The 18924-nt window shown below is 44.7% G+C and overlaps 1 protein-coding gene across 1 annotated transcript; it reads left to right on the top strand.

Annotated features, from left to right (window-relative positions):
* Positions 1-9759: 9759 nt before the first annotated feature.
* LOC128727160 (protein quick-to-court) lies at positions 9760-18108 on the top strand. Its single transcript, XM_053821037.1, has 5 exons — positions 9760-10325; positions 13343-14341; positions 14417-14656; positions 15728-15817; positions 16573-18108. Exons 1-5 carry the CDS (start codon positions 9765-9767, stop codon positions 16774-16776), a joined length of 2094 nt encoding a protein of 697 aa, XP_053677012.1. The 5' UTR covers positions 9760-9764; the 3' UTR covers positions 16777-18108.
* The last annotated feature ends 816 nt before the right edge of the window (positions 18109-18924 follow it).

The following is an 18924-nucleotide window of genomic DNA, read 5'->3' as shown; positions in this document are numbered from 1 at the left end:
GTCGAGCGAGCATGGGAGCGCCGTGAAGTGGGCCTTAGGGTTTATTTCGACTGGGCTACATTCACGTAAAGAAACCCGAGTAGGCTATCTTTTTTTTTGTTGTTTTCCTACTACGAAAAATGACATCTGCATTCCATGCTCAGCCAAGCGGTGGACGTGGAACTGCCAAATTTACGAAGCAACGTCGCCATTTTCCTTAACGAAGGTATCGTTCGATGAATGCTATTTTGAATCGTCGCCTTTTACAATCATCGATTGTTAGGAAACTGAAAACGAAATCAATGTTTGACGCACTCTCGCGTTGAAAGACTCCCATTTTGTGATCATTCTTTCGCCATTTTATATTCACGACATCGATCCGTCCATTGTCGTCATGGCGTCTGGTGCTGCTTAAAACAAAACAGAAACAAATTAAATGCCATTTCAATTATTTGGAGAACGCAATTCGGAGTGGGTTTGCGATTGTTTTGTGGCCGTTTTATTTTCATTCGTTGGTGCAAAAAAAATGAAAGGATACCTTGAAGCGGGATGGTAAAAGAAGGTATTGTACGATGAAAAATGCACCTCGCATGTCGCAAAACGGCTCCATCGCTTCGGTGCCGCGATCGTCATGTTGAAAGGCGATTTACCGCGTGATAATAATCTGCGGCTGGTGCAACGAAATGACTGTGAAAAAACCGATGAAAGACTAATACGAAATCGACAGGCGTCTGGTGGATGGTTGAAGATGGCATTTCGATGCAGTTGCATTTGCCGGGACGCATTAAAATAATGGAGTGCGCTCTCCGCACACCATCAATAAGTGCAGCTGGCTCGGAAATATGCTTCATGAACGTTGGGCTATTTAATGCTCACAGAGCACACCAAGCACAAGATGGCATAGATAAAGTGCGCGAATAAAACGTCGCTTTTTGCCGGGAAGCCAGCCCAGGAACCGCTTAAAGTGGATTATCGCATGGCAACGTGCTCGAGCAGTCGCGCCAGTCCCTTTTTTCAAGGGCGTCCTGTCTGCTTTCACGATTACCTTCCATCACGTTTGCGGGGCAGCGAAGAAACCACAAAAACCGCCGTCTCCAGAAACAAAAACACGGACAACTCCGGGAGCCTTCTTCGCCAAATCGGCCCTCAAAAACCTACGTGCGTTCATTAAAGGGCAGCGCTACCAGCTTTCTTGTTGTTGTCTACCCAAACTTTTGAAGGTCTTCCGTTACATGCTACGATAAAAAAAGGACATTAAAAGCGGGCCCAGTGTTCCAGGAGGCACGGTGGAAAGGCACTTTTTCACGATTTTCGCCCGCTAAAAGTGAGCGGATTTTGCACTGTTTAATCGACCGGATTGCAACATAGAACCCAACATAACGCCTTGTTACCGGCCCAGGGGAGGGATGATCTTCCTTTCTCGCTTACCTTAACCACCCCTGTGTGCTGCTTCTCGCTCTATTGCTCCCTATTCTGGTAAGTCAAAAGAGGCGCAACAGAAAAAAAGTGGCCCTCTCCATCAGAGCCACGCTCTGCTACCTATTTCGCGCTCGGTGGGTATCACCTGCGTGCCGGTTGGTTGGTAAGGGGCTCGTGCGCGTGCTTCGGGAGAAACACGGAACGCCACCCCACAGCATAGGTCAACAACATGAAGCTTTTTGCGGTGAAAAAGAGGCATTTTACTTCATCCAATCCTCCAACTACACCGTTGGAGTCCGATGGGAGGGGCAGAGAGGGAGATCAGCTTCAGCGGGTGCGCGTTTTTGGGGGCTTTATTTTTTGGTTTCTTCGTGGTTACGGTTTTCCCGCATGCTACGATGTGGACGCTCTCATTCGCTCGGTTCAGCTCAGGAGGCGCGGTCGGTTGGTCTGCAGTGCTCCACCAGCGGTGGTAAACCAACCGTTCGCGGTGCGGGAAAACCTCGATTCGAACTGGACATTTTCCTGCCGACGGTTCGCGAGTAGTGCAAGGAGCGAAGGCGAGAGAGACAGCTAGGCCGCGTGAAAGAGAGTTAGAGAGACAGAGAGAGAGAGAGAGCGAGATAGCGTGAAACCAGTGCAGTGAGTTGCAGTTCAGCGGTTGCCAAGTTCACCATCGTAGTCGATGTCGTGCGTTCGTTGGTCGCCGGTAGTTCTCTTCCATCCGGACCGGAGGCTTCCCAGCTTCAAGCATCCTCAGAACGGTTTTGGAGCACGCTTGAAGGTGTAGTGTAGTTGACAGTGCTCCATTGGCCGGAAGAAGAAAACGTTGCATAACCTCTGCGGAAACGCGCGCTGGAAGAAACGTTCGGATTTTTCCAAACTTCTCACGATATGTTCCCGCACGAGTAAGGCCTACGGCATATATCGGTCCAGCGACATATAAAGCACCTTCCCGCGCGAAGGTTCTGGTGTTGTCCGGGAGTTTAGTTCGCTTTCCGTGGTGTTATTCTTGCTCGCGTTTCTGAAACGATCCGAAGGGCGGAAGATGCTGCTACGTCAGCTCTGAGAGCAATAGTCACCGTGGGCAGTCATGGAAACCGTTGCCATGGCATCGTTCTCGCTATTGTCGCTGGTAGCTTCGTCAGCTGCTGAGTGCTGTTTGCCACGAAAAAATCTGTCGGCGGGAACGGCAGCTGCCCGTTTGTGATGACAACCATGTGTATAGATAGCGAGCTTTGTGCAGAGTTTGTTGCCACGAAGGTAGGTGAATTTTTCATGAGGAAAACCAGTGAGTTTATGTTTTCATGCGGAAATGCATTGAGGTGGTTTTATGTACTCCCAGCTGGCAGACAGTTCTTTGGTAAACAAGTTCCACGTTCGAGTGCGTGAGCTGCGAGCCATCGGTTGGCTTACGTAATCGGTAGGGACGTTTGGGATCCTTCGGCAATATGGCGCGTGTAGGCGTGAGGCTCTATAAACGGAAACGCTTACGTAATATCTTCTGACGGTTTCTGATTTTCACACCCTTCGCACGCATCGTATCAACCTTGTCCGTGCTACGTGTAAGGGCGCCATGGTGATGTTGATCGATAGAGGTTGTTCTGCTTTTCTTTGGTTTCACGTGCCAGTAGGCTTTGGAATACGTGGCGAAGGATACTTTGTTGACCTTTGCCGGCATACATGCTTAAAATCAAAGTTTTCTATTGGCTTGTAAAAGGCTAACACGAATAAAAATGATACAGATAAAATTTTCTTCATTATTATGAGTTTTATACTGTGTTAGGGATATATGATTGGAACATTTTTATATTTTCAAAATCATATACATTTGAAAAGTGTGTATTAATAATTTTTCTCATCGAAGTATACCATCTGGATTAGCATAAGGTGAATATTTGTATTAGAAATGCATCCAATCTGGGGCTTTTGAAACAATTCATTACCTATCCAACGTCAAAAAAACATCCAAAAGGATACCGACGCAATTCGCCGCACGGCAGGTGCTTTTAAAGCTGCCGCAACAGCCTAAAAAAAGCCCGTTAAATTCGATTTCCATCGAACGATTAGACACTTTGTGGAATCGTAAATGCGTTTTTGCGCGCATCGAACGGCAAAGCTCGCAACTTCATTTTCCCTCTCCCATTGCATTTTCCTCGCCTGCAACTGCAACCCGAACCACCGACTGATGGAAAACACGGTGTAGCGAAGGAAAAAACACCATCAACCGCAACTCATTCCGGGGCCGAGCTCAAGGTTGCGCGCGAGTTTTCGAGAAGAAAAATAGAAGGTAGTGGAGAGGGAAGCAAGGTAAAAAAAAATAAATAAAATGCGCGCAAAATGGTGCCCCCGAAACGGTCGGCAGCCACCTTGAGGCGGCCTACAAAATATAAAATAAGAGAAATAATCGCTACCGACCCCATTTCGAAAGCGTGCCGGCGTGATGGTGGGGAGAGAGAATTTTCCTTCCTTCTTTTCGCTGTGCGGAGGAGCGGCGTGAAAAGCACACCCCGCGTTCACAGTGAAAAGCCACCCCCTTTTGGAGCCCGTTATTAGTGATGGGTCTGGTCGGTTGCGATGGAGTAGTTCGAAACGTGCGTCACCCCTGATGGGAAGAGGATCGTTATCGTACTAATTGTCGGTGGTTTGGGTTCTATCCAGCACCGATGATCATTCACTGGCCAAGCTTTACACGGTACGGTGGGGCAGGAAGTTAGCTGACCTTACGAAGTAATTCGACGCCTGTTCCGGGGCGAAGCATTGTGAAACGGATGGTCGTTAATATCGAGCTCCAGCCGCCATCGAGCTAATTACCAATGGTATGTCCGAGGGCACCTTCAACTCTTCCCGTGTAACGAGCTTAATTTTGTGCAAAATTATGCCCGCTAGATAATACGGAAGGGTGGTGTCTGAAAATGTCTCTATTGAAAGAAACTACACACTCAGACAAACTTCAGCCACAAATGGATGCCGGGGTTGTTGACTTACCAAACAAGGCGTTAGTTCGCCCTTGCAAAGGCAGAGCTCCGTTAGTGCTGTATAATTTTGTGAGATTATTTGCTACCGAACTACTCCTAAAAAAGCTCTCAGTTCCAGTAGGCGTTCGATATAGGTCAACAAAATTAAAACCACTTTTCCCGGCTTGCCGCTGGTAATATATCATGGCGCAGCTATATTATGATCGCACCGTAATATTATAGCTCCGATTTACAATTGGGTCGAAATTGGAACGGGTTTATATACGGTTTTGTAATTGCAAGGAATTTCGATGAGTTTTTGGTGATTCGAAAAAACAACACCGATGATGAATAATGGTGGGCAATGGGATTGTTTCCCTCCCCTTTTCGACATCATGATGATGGAAACCGTGGCGGGTTGATGATCCGCGTCCTAGGAAAAGGGCAATTATGGCGATGGTGTCCGTCCGATGTTCCCTGGTAGAGGGGCTTTTAAGGTTTTTTTACTTTGCCTCATTATTATTGAGCCTCATTTACGGTTGTTTTGAGCTGTTTCAATAACAAGCCGCCGTTTGATTTATTATTGCTACACTCTCAATGTAAGTACGACCACGAAAACAATCTTTATGAGAAATTTTGATGCATTAACATTATGTAAGAATGTGTTATTTATTTTTCAATATGCCTGCCTGACTTTATCCTCTTGTTAGAGAGCTGCTTTTGATCAACTAGGGAAGTTATTGCGAATTAGGAGCCATAAATCTGACAAACCCAGGAAATGGTTGGCATGTTTGCATACATCTTTTGACCCGAAACGACCAAATGTCACGAACACATGCCGTACGCGCTAGTAGCAGGTGCCACGATCGAAAAAGAACCATCGACGAGCCACAATTTTTGGCGAAACTCCAAAACTCCCAACAACCAGGAGACTTTACGATAACGTCATACCGGGGTTTGTTGATTTGCCCGTTACATAAACTGCATAATGCAAGCATATCCGCAGCGACGTTGCAATTCGTGTGACGTTCGTCCGCTTGTCGAGTGTTTGCATTTCTCAACCCTTGCAAGCAGAGCAAAAGTAATTTAATTTACGTAACACCTCAAGTGCAGCGCAGGCTGCTTTAGAAGCGCCACGGTTGTGGTACGAAATTGGTTCACCGTAAGAAAATCATTTTGTTTTTCTTTAGTTATTTTCTAGTTCCCATTGCACTCTGAATCGAGTTTGACGTGCTATGCGAAACAAAAAAAAACGATAATGGCATTGCAACAAATTATTGTTCGCTAATCCATTCGTGAAGAACGATTGGTCTTGGTTGGGTTTCATCTTCAACAGTGGGTTGGCGTTTTAATTTGAACGGGCTTTTTTGTATTGCAGTGAATTCTTTTGTTGTAATTGCTAGGAACATGTTCTTCGTCTAGTATTAAAAAATAATTTTCCATGACCAACAGTCAGCATACATAACGGCTTTTCTACCGCATGCAGCCATACATAATAGATGGATTTTAAATTATGTCCAAGGACCGCACACTGGTTATCAGCCCAACTTTCGAAGGCTTTCACGATGGCTTTAGCTCATCAATATTAATCCAACCCATTACGGATGATCGTCAATCAGCCGGCAAATGGATTATGTGGTGGAAAATTTTCCGCTAACCACCAGAACCAGGGGGATCGCTGGCATGTGAAATGGACATTCGTGGAAAGCGTCACTCGACGTAATCGACTTTTGGAAGTAAAATTCGACCCTAACCGTATGGCTAATTAGTTCGCTGAGGTATTCGGAGCGGAAGTGTCGTCGAAAATTTCCCCACGTCAAGATGAATGATAGTTTTTTGGCGTAATTAAATCTACATTAAAGTAAATTAATAACATATTTCTAAAGCGATACTATATTCTTTAACTGACACTCGTTGTTGCTGGAGTTGGAGCCACGTTTGGTTTATGTGGGGCCAAGACGTATTGATTTGCGAAATTTTCCACCTCCTTTCGCGAACGCCAATTGCGCAATATTTTAGGAAAACTCAAGCCTAGGAATGAGAGAGCCGAAATAATGCAATCAATTTCTAGCTCGTATGCACCATCAACGCGATCAGCCGAGAGTGGTAGATTAAATCTCACCGGTTAGATAATGATGTGTGTTGCGGTTTTTTTTTTGCTCCATACTTAAAACATCAACCGTTTCTTTCCTGGTCAGCTTTCCTAGCTGGGAATTGCGAACGAGGGAAATGCAAAGCCCACAACAACAGTCCGTTCGTTAGCGGATGGTATGATTTTACGCGTCCGGAATAGATAAATTGGAGACGAGAAAATTACATACTGACGCAGGTTTTTGTGCAATTTTGGCATTCGGCACGGATTTTGGCGCATTCTGTTGAGCATGAGGATGGTACTCTGACGTACCCTGACGCATACGGCAGGTATTTACGATTGAATCAAGCACACTGCATTACCGGAAGCAGGTTACTGAAACCAGCATCGACGTGCACTAATTTGAACGAGGCTAGTTTTTAGTGGAGCACTGGATCAACTATGTCGATTGAAAGGAGTCGTTTGTCTGGTGTAATGATTTTTACCTTGTTTCTGCTTCTTTCATCGGCACTGCAACAACGACGGTCGGTGCAAAACAAATCTGCAGCCCAGTGGAACGGCAACGGCCAGGTTTCGTGGGGTGGCAACATTTTCTTTTCCTATTTTTCCCAATTTCCCCCCCTAGCCACTTTGGTGTGCACTCACGCACGAAAATGCGCTAAAAGTGAACTGATAAAGGGGAGATGAGAGGTAAAAACAAACCTCTACGCTCACGATCATGCCGAAAACACCCATATGCACTATAATCCGTGGAAGGTGAACGACCGGAAGTGCTTGAGGTCCGAGGCATTAAGCTAAGGGGCGAAAAAAAAACGCTAGCCTTTTTCCAACTGTTTACGATCGTTATCGGGTTGGAATGTGGCAGGAAATGGTGGCGGTGTTTGTTTTTCCACCTTCTTTCTCTCTCTATCTCTTTCCTTTCTTTTCTTTGACTCAGCCGAGGCTTTTTGTTTCGAGCTTTCCGGATTGGACCAATTTTAGCGAAATTTACATAATGACTGGCAGATAGTGTCCATCCTTCGTGGGCACGTCCGCCTGGCGCTGGCCGTTTGTTATCATACCTCAAACCGGTGAGGAGGGGATTACTCACGATAAATATTAAAGCATTACCTCTGCGGTGGCGTGGCGCCTAAGTGTTCCTATCAAACATCTCCAGCGGTAATAAGAACTGAATCGAAAACATTTTTCATCGTTCAAAAGAAACGGCAAGAAAACTCCAGGTATACTCATACATTCGAAGTGACCGGAGAGATATGGAGCATAATTTTTGTCGGCATCTTTTACTCGAGGTACGATATCGAAAAGAAAACTAGAAAGTATCGCACAAAGGTGGAGGGAAGAAAAATAAATAAGTAAAGAGATATCAAAACACATTTCAAACATAAAGCATTAAGCAAACGGAACAATAGCAACAAAAAAATGCCAGCGGCTGCATCTGGTGTCCGGTGGGATAATTTTGGGTCAATTAACATTTTCTCATCTAAAAGAAATCTCGAGTGTGCGAGTTTCCGTGCTGCGCATTTTTTGCCAATTTGTGTATTCATAATTGACATTTGACGTCTTTCTTCAGGTTTGCTCTATCAGTTTGGGGTTTTTTAAAATGAATTTTCCATTTGCCAAATTTCATTATCATCCGTAAAAAAAACATCCATATTCAACTTCATCAAAAGAATATGATTTTTTTTCGCGATCCGGGCAAAAGAAATACTTTAAAGCATCAGGATGATAATGTGAATGAACTTTTTAGCAAGGAAAAGGTATAAGAAGCTAGTTAATTAATTATGAATGGAAAGTAGAATAAATAGGAAATAATTGTTCAAGAAAAGTGTAAATTTTTCACTGTCTGAAATTTCTTAATTAGTCTTATGCATGGCATTAAAAATCAGACGAAAAAGCGCTCTGTACATCTTGAAGCTTTGCTATTCTATCCTTCTCATAATTAATGGGAAAAATGGTTGAAATTTAAAAGAACAAACCATTTACTTGTTGTTCAATCACACGGTAAATCGTCTGTCAAGTTCTCTGCAGTGAAAAATTGTTGGGAAAATTTATCGCATACCGTGCTAAGCCGTTGGCCACGGACGCGATCATTGTTTGGAAATAACCGCCTGTTCAGCCAGCCAGCTGGTGCGGGCATAGACTGTTGGAAGACTATACAGCAACGAGGCGCTTTTGGGCTTAATCACGTCACCTTTAGCCATTTGGGCCGACGGAATGCATAATATCTATTGCAGGACCGCTTCTAAATTAATTGAGGAATGGCGTGCTGAGGACATTACCCCCGTTGGGAGTGCTTGGCTTCACCAAAGCCTGCTGCTCAAACATTATGTCCAGCATATTATTAGGTACACACAGCAAACTTCTTTGCTAGCAAACAACACTGGTAGTAGCGATTAAATTGCACCCCTGCCGACTGTTGTCGTCGTTTACCTTTTATCCTGGACCAGCTTTTCCTGGTGGAAAGGCAATACGTTGTACCGCACTAGTGGGAGTTTCTTTTCGAGACACGCAAGGTCACACGCAACCTTGAACGTCCGATCGCTTCCACGTCGAATGTCGAGGGAACGATGAAAAGCGAGTTCCAGGGAAAATGCGATTGATAATATTGATGAATATGTGAGTGGGACAAAAAATATGTGATCCAAGTGGTTTCTCACAGATAAAAAAACAAAAAAAAACTAAATGGAACCGCATGAACGTTTGCAACCTGACGTGGATGTGGATGTTGTGAAAACCATCTGGGGCCTCTTATTTATTTGCTTTTTCCGCTACGCCACCACGGACGCTCATTTTGCAGCCCTCGATTACGTGGCTCTCGGTGATGGAAAACACAAAAGCATCGCCCGGATGGTGGTTATTGTCCATTTGGCCATCGCATGCGCCCCGTCCCACCCCATCATGGCGCCATGTGATCGCTTTACAGCGGCACTTTCTAAAACATGTACTGTATTCTTCTCCATTTGTTGGTTTTTTTTTCTCGGGTGGTTGCTGTTGTTGTTCATCACATCTTATTTTTTTATGCATTTTTCTTCTTCTTCTTCTTCCATTGCAGGTGCACATTCCACAGTGAAGGGGGTGGTTTCGTAGCTTTGTTGTTGTTTTTTTGTTTGTTTTTGTTTTCCTCTCCTGTTTTTGGTTTCATTAAACTGTTCGTTTTGCTGCGGTCACCCGACCCGGCCCGTCGGAAAACGTTCGAAACCGCTAGAGCGGCTACGGTTCAGCGCCGTAACGCTCGTTTGATGTTACCGGCGACACCGCCAAACGACTGGTAACGACCATCCGGTAACGTCCTGCTAACACCACGCCGTACGTTGAAAATGTCCTCGAAACCGGTAACGCCGGTCCAGCAGCGTCGGCCGTATCCCGGCGAAAGCGAATCCACCAGGATACCGCAACCGTTCTGCCGGTCATACTCGCTGCGCATGCGCACCAGCCGAAGCTTCCATGACTACCAACATTACCGGAGCGAGTGCTGCGATTGTGACGGTGGTATCGCTCAGCAGCTGGGCAGCCATCCAAGCAACCTAGTCATGCAAGGATCGGGCGCGAAGACGAAAAGTGCGCCCGTGGCACCGTCCGGTGGTAATAAATCGATTGCTTCCCATGGCTACCATGGCCACCACCACCAGTCGCAGCAGCATTCACCGACGATGGCGACTTCGAATCCTGGCGACGAGGTGGACTCATTCGTCGTTCCAACCACCAGCGGAAAGGATGGGTCGGTACCGAACGGTGTGATACCGCACGGTGATGGCCCTCAGGTCCTTGGAAACTGTATTTCGTCACCGTCGTCGTCGTCGTCGCTGGGAGCGCTGTGCAAAGCGAAGGGATCCTGCCAGCAGCTGAAGCAGCAGCAGAATCACCATGAACGTGGAATGGTAAGTTCCTTGCGGGGTGTGTGACACCGGGGTTACATAACGGAGACATCGACACCGGGTCATATCCGCGGATGACCCAGTTCCTTGCGTGAGACTTGGGTGGGCCATTGAAGAACCGTGTCCAGTGTGTGTGCTCACCATAACCAAAGTTGTTCAAAGGAAAAAGATAGAGAGAGAGTGAGAGAGTGAGAGAACGGCAATCAAAATGGTGAATTGTGAGCAATAGTTACATCCGGCACGGCATAGTGCTCAGCTAATAAGGACATCCGTTTCAATGGTCGCACAAAACGAACCAAAGTGACCACCGGAAGGTTTCCTCTTCAATCGTCACATCGTATGATACCACAAATGTGGCAAATCCTTGAGGTAACGATGACATGGTGGAAGAGATATCCTGTCTGCATCCTGTGTCAGAGAGAAAATCAATACGTTATGCGCACGTACTACCAAAAACAACCGTTTACTGAGTCACCAGCTGGTTTTACGAGAAGCTGACCTCACCTACACCTTGTGGAGGTGTTTTCATCTGCGCAGAATTTTCTTTTTGCTTACATTTTAGATGAACCTCAACGTGTAGACTTCAGCATAAATCGAAAGTAACGAATTCCGTTGCTCCTGCAACAAACACCGTTCACTTTAAGCCCACGACCTGAAGGCAACCGTAGATTAAATTCTCCACAATCAGCAGCTATCGATTTCAGGCTGTGAACGTCAATAGAAAAATTGTTTTCTCCCTGATTAATGCTCAATAATCAGAAATATGCAGCACGGTTAGTGGGAAAGAAAACAAAAAAAACGGCAACATATGAAAGTAATCAAACGTTGTGGAATGTGTTGGCTTCCACGGACCATAGAGCACGATCGGCTGGTACTAATAGTCGGTAATCGTAAATCATCGCGCACCTATCGCGATAGTACCCTATCTACCTACCATAAGCGAGAGGCTGTTTTGTGTGTTTTCAGCGCAACATGGGTGCTGCAGTTGCGTTCGCGCGTGCGATTATTATGGACCTGATTTTCCATCATCAGCTGATCTACATTTAACATAAACACAACATGCGCTCCGCTCACCATTCACCAAACCAAACGAACTCACGGTCCGTTCACTGATGGGGCGCAAAAAAAAAAATAAGCTGCCTGGGGGTGTGGAGCCTAAAAAAATCTCACCCCTCACTACTGGCATTGGCGAAACACGAATCGTTCGGATTCCACCGGGGCCAGGGGGCCAATGCAGATTGCACTGAATCCAGCCTTTTGAAGATTGGGAACGGGGGGGTTTGCGATGGAAAATCGGCATAATTATGTGCAAAGAAAGATGTTGCCCGTAATAGAGATGGACCGGTATGGGTATGGAAGACCACGATTGCCGGATTGTTTGGGAACATTACCGGTGGGTGATGTGAGAAAGCAACAATGCCAGCGGATAAAGAAAAAAACTGGAATCATCATACTCCATCATCCGATGCTCATCAACGGCTGGGGAAATGCAAGAGGCGAAAAAAAAACGGCAGTCAAACTTTTGCTTTTCTTTCCCCACCGATTTGCCAACGAAACGAGCCTGAGATGCGCCTGATTGCTCCGTGTGGAGGCGGCTTGGAAATCCGCATCCAAAACCATCGGCCCAATACCGTGGCTTATCAGCGCCACGAGCTGCACGATCCGTTCATTCTCCCGTGGACATTCCGTGCGATCGGACGGAAGCGTGACCGGGTGGCGTTTCGTTTCCTTTCTCGGCCATCTTTCAACCGCTGGTGGCTAATTAGTTGGCCATCGCGGTGAGTGGTTCGTACAAGTGACCGACCGACAGAAGAACGAAACGAAACACGTTTTGTATTTGGTATTTTTGGGGAAAACATCCCTCCGTTCGTCCCGTGTATCGCTAACGACCGAGAAGTGGGAAAATGGGAATGGAAAATGGAGCAAAACAATCGTAAGAACCCACCGGTGGTTGTGTGACCGGCATGCGTGAAGAGTACGGAACGGACAGCGAGGCGCTCGTTAGTTGTGCTGCAGAAAAGTAGAAAAGCCCATCCCCGAGTGGTGTTGCGCTCGCGGTGTTTGGAGGTGCCAAAAGCCTTGTTTCGGTGCTCCAAAACGGAACCGAATCGGTCTCGTTACGCGGACCACCAACAGATCCCGCAAGTTAGCGAACTGTGAACGAAAAAGGTGAACTCTCCGAAAGCGCCGTTCGCGGGTCGTTAGTGGAAACGTGGAAAACTGACGCTCTTAGCGCTTTGGGAGGTTGATTGTGTGGTCTCTTAAGGTCTTAAGAGGGGGTCCGTTTGCAATCGGACGGTGAAGACATCGATCGTTAGAGTGATAGTGTGTATGAGGTTTTTTTTTGGTTGTTTTCCTTTTTGTTTTCGGTACGGCTCATAGCCTTAACGCGGTGTGTTGTAACGCGTTAGCGATCGGAAACGCGTTTTGTTGGTGTTTTGGGGGCAATTCCGATGCGATTTGCCGCGAACGGTGGGCACCCTTGGAGCGGAGCCGATCCACGCCGTACGTACGATCGATTGGAGAAGTTGACTTTGGCTGAGGTGAAACTAACGGTTGCCGACGGCGTGCAAACATTCGTGCAGCGAACTCCATTTTGGTTTTGTACGTCCAAAGACTGGCTGTGCGTGTAGTGTACCAGCGAACGCATCTCCGCGCATAGTAGGCTGTGTCCTGGTAGGGAAGTGCCGTGTACTCGTTGAACTTCTCCCTTGGCAGAAGTTTATTACTGAAGTACGAAGAGTCGGCGACGTACGTGGTCAAGCGTATCCCGACGTTGTGTTTGAGGAATAGTGCTCCGAAGTTTTGCAGAGAAAGGAAAACCTTGAGAGGACGCGAAAAAGTGGAGTGGTTGTGTGTTTCGTTCGGCACGCAGATTATGGGCAATAGTGCTGAAAATGATGGTACGCACGGAATCATAAAGCTAAAGAAGGATTTACACTAAGCGGGGAGTTTGGGTAGTTGGGTTCAGAGCAAAAATGGCTGATGCGTTCTTATTTTCTTCGTCTCTTTTGCCGCAGTCTTTGAATCTTGTCAACTCTGGACACAGTAGCAGTAGTCAAAGAACGCCAAGAACTCCGCAAACGCCCAACGGAGGCCCAGGAATAGGATTGCAGCGCGTAGTCGCTTCAGGTATTGTTGGAGGACTGAGCCCGAAGACGCCGCCCGTATCGCCGGAATCGCCGATCAACAGCTACTTGGATGACGATCTAGACTCCCTGCACAGCTACAGCTCGGTGGCGAGCGGCATGTCGTGTGACCATCCGTACGTGGCTCGAAACGGGACCACCTTTAGTGGCCGTAAGATGAAGTACGTGGTGCACTGTTCAAGCCATGCCGGCCAGACCGGAGGCGACTACCTAACACCGACACAACGCGCTCAACGTCAGATCCGGCGGCTAAAGGAGCTGTTGTCCCAGGCTCGGTGTGACCTGGAGCAGCGGGACAGCGAGATCCTTCGTCTGACTAAGGAGGTGGTGGAGTTGCGGTTGTTCAAGGCATCGCTCAGCTCCCCGGAGGAGCGTAGCAACTCGAGCGATGCCGTTACGGTGCGAGAGAATACAACGAACGACGTGAACACACCGAGCTCCAGTCAGGACATTTCGCCCATCGTCGATCAGATTGATGAGGGTGTCGCGAAGGCGAGTCCTCGCCACCATCACCATCACATGCAGGCTGGTATCCATCAGGTGCAGTTCATCGACAAGCTGTCGACGTCGGAGATGCAAAGCTCGTTCGCCGATTCTGGCCACTTCGAAGACATCACGACTTCGTCGATCCACTCGAAGGACTCGTACGTGCACACGCAGGATCGTGCATGTGGCAGCGATGAGGAGATGGACGCGGAGAAGAAGCGTCTGGTTGCCCTGTACGAAGAGCGCATCGAGGAGCTGATCAAGCAACACCAGTCGGAGGAGCAGCAGCTGCGAACGTCGAACAACGATCGGTTCGAGGTGTTGCTGCAAAAGCTGGCCGAGTCCAACACGCGCTATTGCGATCTGGTGCCGGACTACGAGCAGGTAGGTCAAAGCTGATGCGTACATCCCGAAACCTGCCCAGATCCTCTCACTTGTAAATGTTTGCAATCGTTGCAGGCTAAGGAACGCATCCGAGAGCTTGAGAAGCAGCTGGAAAAACTGCAGGCACAACTGCAGGAGCAGGAAGACAAGGCAAACAAGATGTATCTTCACATGTACACCAAGGATCAGGAAGGGGAACGACTGGAGCAAGCGGATCGTGTCAGTGACATGGCCCAAGCTTCGCCCAACCGTGTGTCCGTTCCAGAGCTTCTGCAGCAGCTCCAGGTCACGCAAGACGAGTTGGAAAACATTCGGGTAAGTAGGCAGGGCCGGTTATCGCAGACACGGTCTATTTGTGCGTTTGCAGCCGCCGTTCTTCGTTACTATTATCCAAATTCGATTTTTGAAGGTGCCCTAGTATAATGGCCTATATGATGGGCCATTTAATCTTGTGGTTTCTTATGGTGAATACTATTCGATGTTTAGTGTCACAAAGATGTATTATGTTTTATGTTAATCTCGTGAGTGCTTTGCACATATCCAATGTCGTGGTTGTGATCACTGGTAAGGAATTTAGTGTGACTACGTGGAGACTGTGGACGGTGGCCTCAAGTGCCAATATACATAGAACTATCAACGCAAAATTCAATGGCTTCAAATGAGAAAGCAGAAGGTGTACGATACTCAAAAGTTCTTTATTTGAAATTTTCTTTTCTCACACTGCCGTTTTATGGTTGTAATTGAATCAATTCAGTGGGAAAAATGTAAATCGTTGGACAGCATTATTATTGCTTCATGATCTACTAATTCAGTAATTCTTCTCTGTCTTCTGGCGTCTTATTAGAAGGCTTTCTATGTTAATGGATTTGCTATATTTGTAAAAAAGAGACATTTAATAACGGATTTAGTTGTGTTATATGTATCCAGAAAAATTCCAATCATGTTTTTTCGGCTATGCTGGTGTACTATTTTGCCTGCAAGCAGCACTAGTGGCTTCTTGGGTGCGCAAAACATGCATATTATCCGGTCGTGGTTTGCTTGATTATGCTGAGCAAGTTCGCCAATGTAGGATAGGTCTAATATCTATGTGCACTGTTGCTTTTCTGTATTGCTGTTACCTCCCTGTTCTGTCCGCCTGTTCATTTCTATAAACTGTCTCCTCACATTGAGCTCATTCACGGTCACTCGAAGCTACAAACATGTAGTGCAATCAATCAATAAAAATTCTAGTTATGGGCTGTTGAGGAAATTGCAGAATGCAAAAATGTAGCAGCTTTCATTTGGACAATAGAACTAAATTTATAGCCATCTTTCGTTCTTTCAAAAACCACTCATCATAACTCACTCTCTTTCCCCATGTTCCCCACTGTCGATCACTCTCACCAGGATACGAAATATCAGCAAGAATACGGCGGTACGCAGGTTTTACTGAGCGCAAAAGAAGCGATCTCACTCTGGCTTCTCGGTGCCCGTAAGGTTTGTAGTAAAACAAAAAATCAACTTTCTAAAACCATTCAGATCCATGCTTTAAGCAGCAATAATATTTGTATTGAACATTTAGAGCAATGTTTGATTTTAATTTTGATTTTATATGTTTGGTTTGAATTTTCCATCATCTCCACACGCGAAGAGAGTTTTGGCAACATGAGAGCTTTTTTGCTTGGGTTTTGCGTTTATATTTATTACCATAGCTTAGCTACGAGGGACTGGAGGGGGAATGCTTAAGGATCTAAAATATATTCTTAAAACAATGTTAGCCTGTCTAATGGTTTTGTTAATATCTACCTATCATTAGTTAGTTCGATTCCATTCACTTATCCGTATTATACGTAAGGGATATTAGTGTATTAATCTTTATTTGTCTGCTTTAAAAAAATATGGTTGGCTGATGCGAAGCCGTCCTGATGCATGCTAATAATCTGTTTTTGTAAGGTTTTTATTGTTATGCTTTTGTTAACCGTGTACTAATGTATGACGCACAGTGTCATGTTCGGTACAGCTTCTAGCGTTTTATTTTTTTCCTGCACATCAACTGGCTTTTCTATAGTTACACTTTGCATCTTTTCTTTGAATTTCTTGCGCTTTTTTTTCAGTTTCTGCTTTCATAGTTTTGGCTTCTCTTTGCTTCTACAACTATATAAACGAACCTAATGATTTTATTTTTATATTTTTTTATTGTTGTCTGGATTCAAACTCCATTTTTTCACTTCTTGTCTCCGTTTCTATTTTAGACCATGTATAAGCGATTGATAGACGCCCAGCAGACTAAGAACAAGGTTGATCCCGAAGTAACGCTGCAATTCCTGAAAAGCGCTATCTACTACTTCCTGACGGACAAGGAAAATTCCCAGGGTCACTTAAATGCTATCGAAAGTATTCTGGGTTTTTCGGATGTGGAGCGCTCCAACATTGATAAGGCCCGGGCGTACAAGTAGACCTACCGCGGTTAGATTACAAAGAAGCATTAAGTTGTTTTACTGCAACACACAAACACACAGAAATTTAGGCAACACCGAAACTTAAATGTAGATAAGATTTTAACGCTCTTTACAATTGTTATGGAATTATGAAGAATGCAGCTCGAAGTACTGAAATGAGTTTGAATAGCAAGTTAACTATTCTACGCCCTTGAGGAATCGAGTGGTCGATCAAGAGAGTAACTCTGGAACGGATTTATGGATAGATCTTTAAGAAGAGCCTAACAAAGTTTATAAGCTGAAAAAAGCATAGAAAAATTATCCATCACCCAAACAGTTGTGATGAAATGAGTGTGCAACGATCTTTTTTTTTGAATAATTGTGACGGAGATTTAAACATTTCGAGTTAAGACATTCTCCGTTGTTCCTTTACTCTCGGTTTAGTATTTATTCGTAAAAGATAGCTACCGTTGGTTTTGGTACGATTTTATCTTAAGAACCGATTTTATTCGATGATCTTATTCTCCTTTTCTTGTGTATTATTCGTGGAGACTAGACGAAACGGGTGCTTTAAATGAATTCCATTTTATACGTTAAAAAGATTGTTGCAGGTTTCTGTTCGTGTACGCTACCACAAAAGTAAAGAAATGAAATATTCTCTGCCATCCACGTTTTTACATAACACAGACACAAAAGTAGACAAACAGAATAGAATCGTTGTCCGTAGAGATGCGGAGCAATTTTCCGCTGTGTTGCCGCTTGAAGATAGACACGAAACAACGCGTACGTCCAGATGGAGCAGCTTTCAATGCATTAGATAAGTAATTTAGCTATCACCAAAAAATATAACAGACGCCAGTGAGAAAAGGAGCCTATTTTTTTTTCGTATGAGCAGAAAAATCCGTTTACTGAAGGTTTCCCTCGTAGAACTATTCAGGTTTGTACGATCGAAATCCTAGGAAAAACATAACAGAGCAAGGAAAGTCATCAGTAAGGAAAACGTGATTTCTCGACACACGATCAGTGAAAATGAAGGTGAAAGATAATGAGAGAGAGAGAGAGAGAAATAAATAAAGAGAGCGAGAGAGAAACAGTAGTTTGCAATCCATGCAATAGTGCCTCAACGAAGTGCATGTATGCAAGGTATTTTTGTCAGCGCTTTATGGCAGTAACGGCAGGGTAGAGCATAATTCGGACTACAGGCTGCTTAACGCATCTAAGCGGTGCATGCTGGCAAGGGAATGATAGAAAATTATACAAGTATTCGGTAATGCAACTGATTACGACGATTGAGAGATAATATTACATCATTAAAGTAAAATAAAACTAAGAGACGTTATTGTTGCAAAATGCGGCATAAGATGGAAAAATTTTTGAAAGAAATTAAAACTGGAAAGAAAAATCTTTAAATCTTGAATAATGAGTTGCATGCTTTAATTTTTTGCTTTCGTTCAATGTTTTACAAAATTAATATAGAATGATACAACTTTACAATTGGTTTCGTTCTTAAGTATTTAAATTTCTTCAAATCCTTCATTTAAAAGTAGTTGTTTAATGTACTTGTCTTAGGCATCACAACTTTTTTTATTGTGGTAAAGTATTTAATTTTAAATCAAAAGATCTTACTATTTTATGTTCCGTTGCTAATGAAGTATTTGTATTCTATCTCTACTACTAAAAAGTAGTGTAAAAGTTAATGCAATCAGTAACGTGTTGAAGTGAGTATTAAACCTCGTGCATAAACGAGATTGAGAAGGAACAATTTGTGCCACCTTTTCCATTTGAGAGTTGCGGGTGTAAAATCATACAATTTGAAGACCGATTTTCAAAAAGCTAAGCTAATAAAAATCTGAAACCATAGTTTCAGCTATGTATGTAATTTAACGGCTCTAATAAATGGTACAATTACCGTACTAACAATGATTTGTAGCCATATTGATGTTCATCCTAAAGCCACCATTATTTGAGACCATACTGTCAAATGGTACAATGGAGGGTTCCTTTAGGAGTGCATACACTAAATGTTAAGCGAGACGGTAGATGAATGTAGCGTCAGTCACAAAATGGTTCAAAGCTTTTAAATTTGCACTAGATGCTTTTAAAATCATTTATCTTTCAAAGTTTATTTTCATTCAACTATGTTACCATGTTCTTTGGTAAAAAGTC

This window comes from Anopheles nili, chromosome 3, assembly GCF_943737925.1.
Source record: "Anopheles nili chromosome 3, idAnoNiliSN_F5_01, whole genome shotgun sequence".
Classification (NCBI taxonomy): Eukaryota; Metazoa; Arthropoda; class Insecta; order Diptera; family Culicidae; genus Anopheles; species Anopheles nili.
The sequence above is the reverse complement of the archived record's forward strand: the minus strand, read 5'-3'. Positions and strand labels throughout refer to the sequence as shown.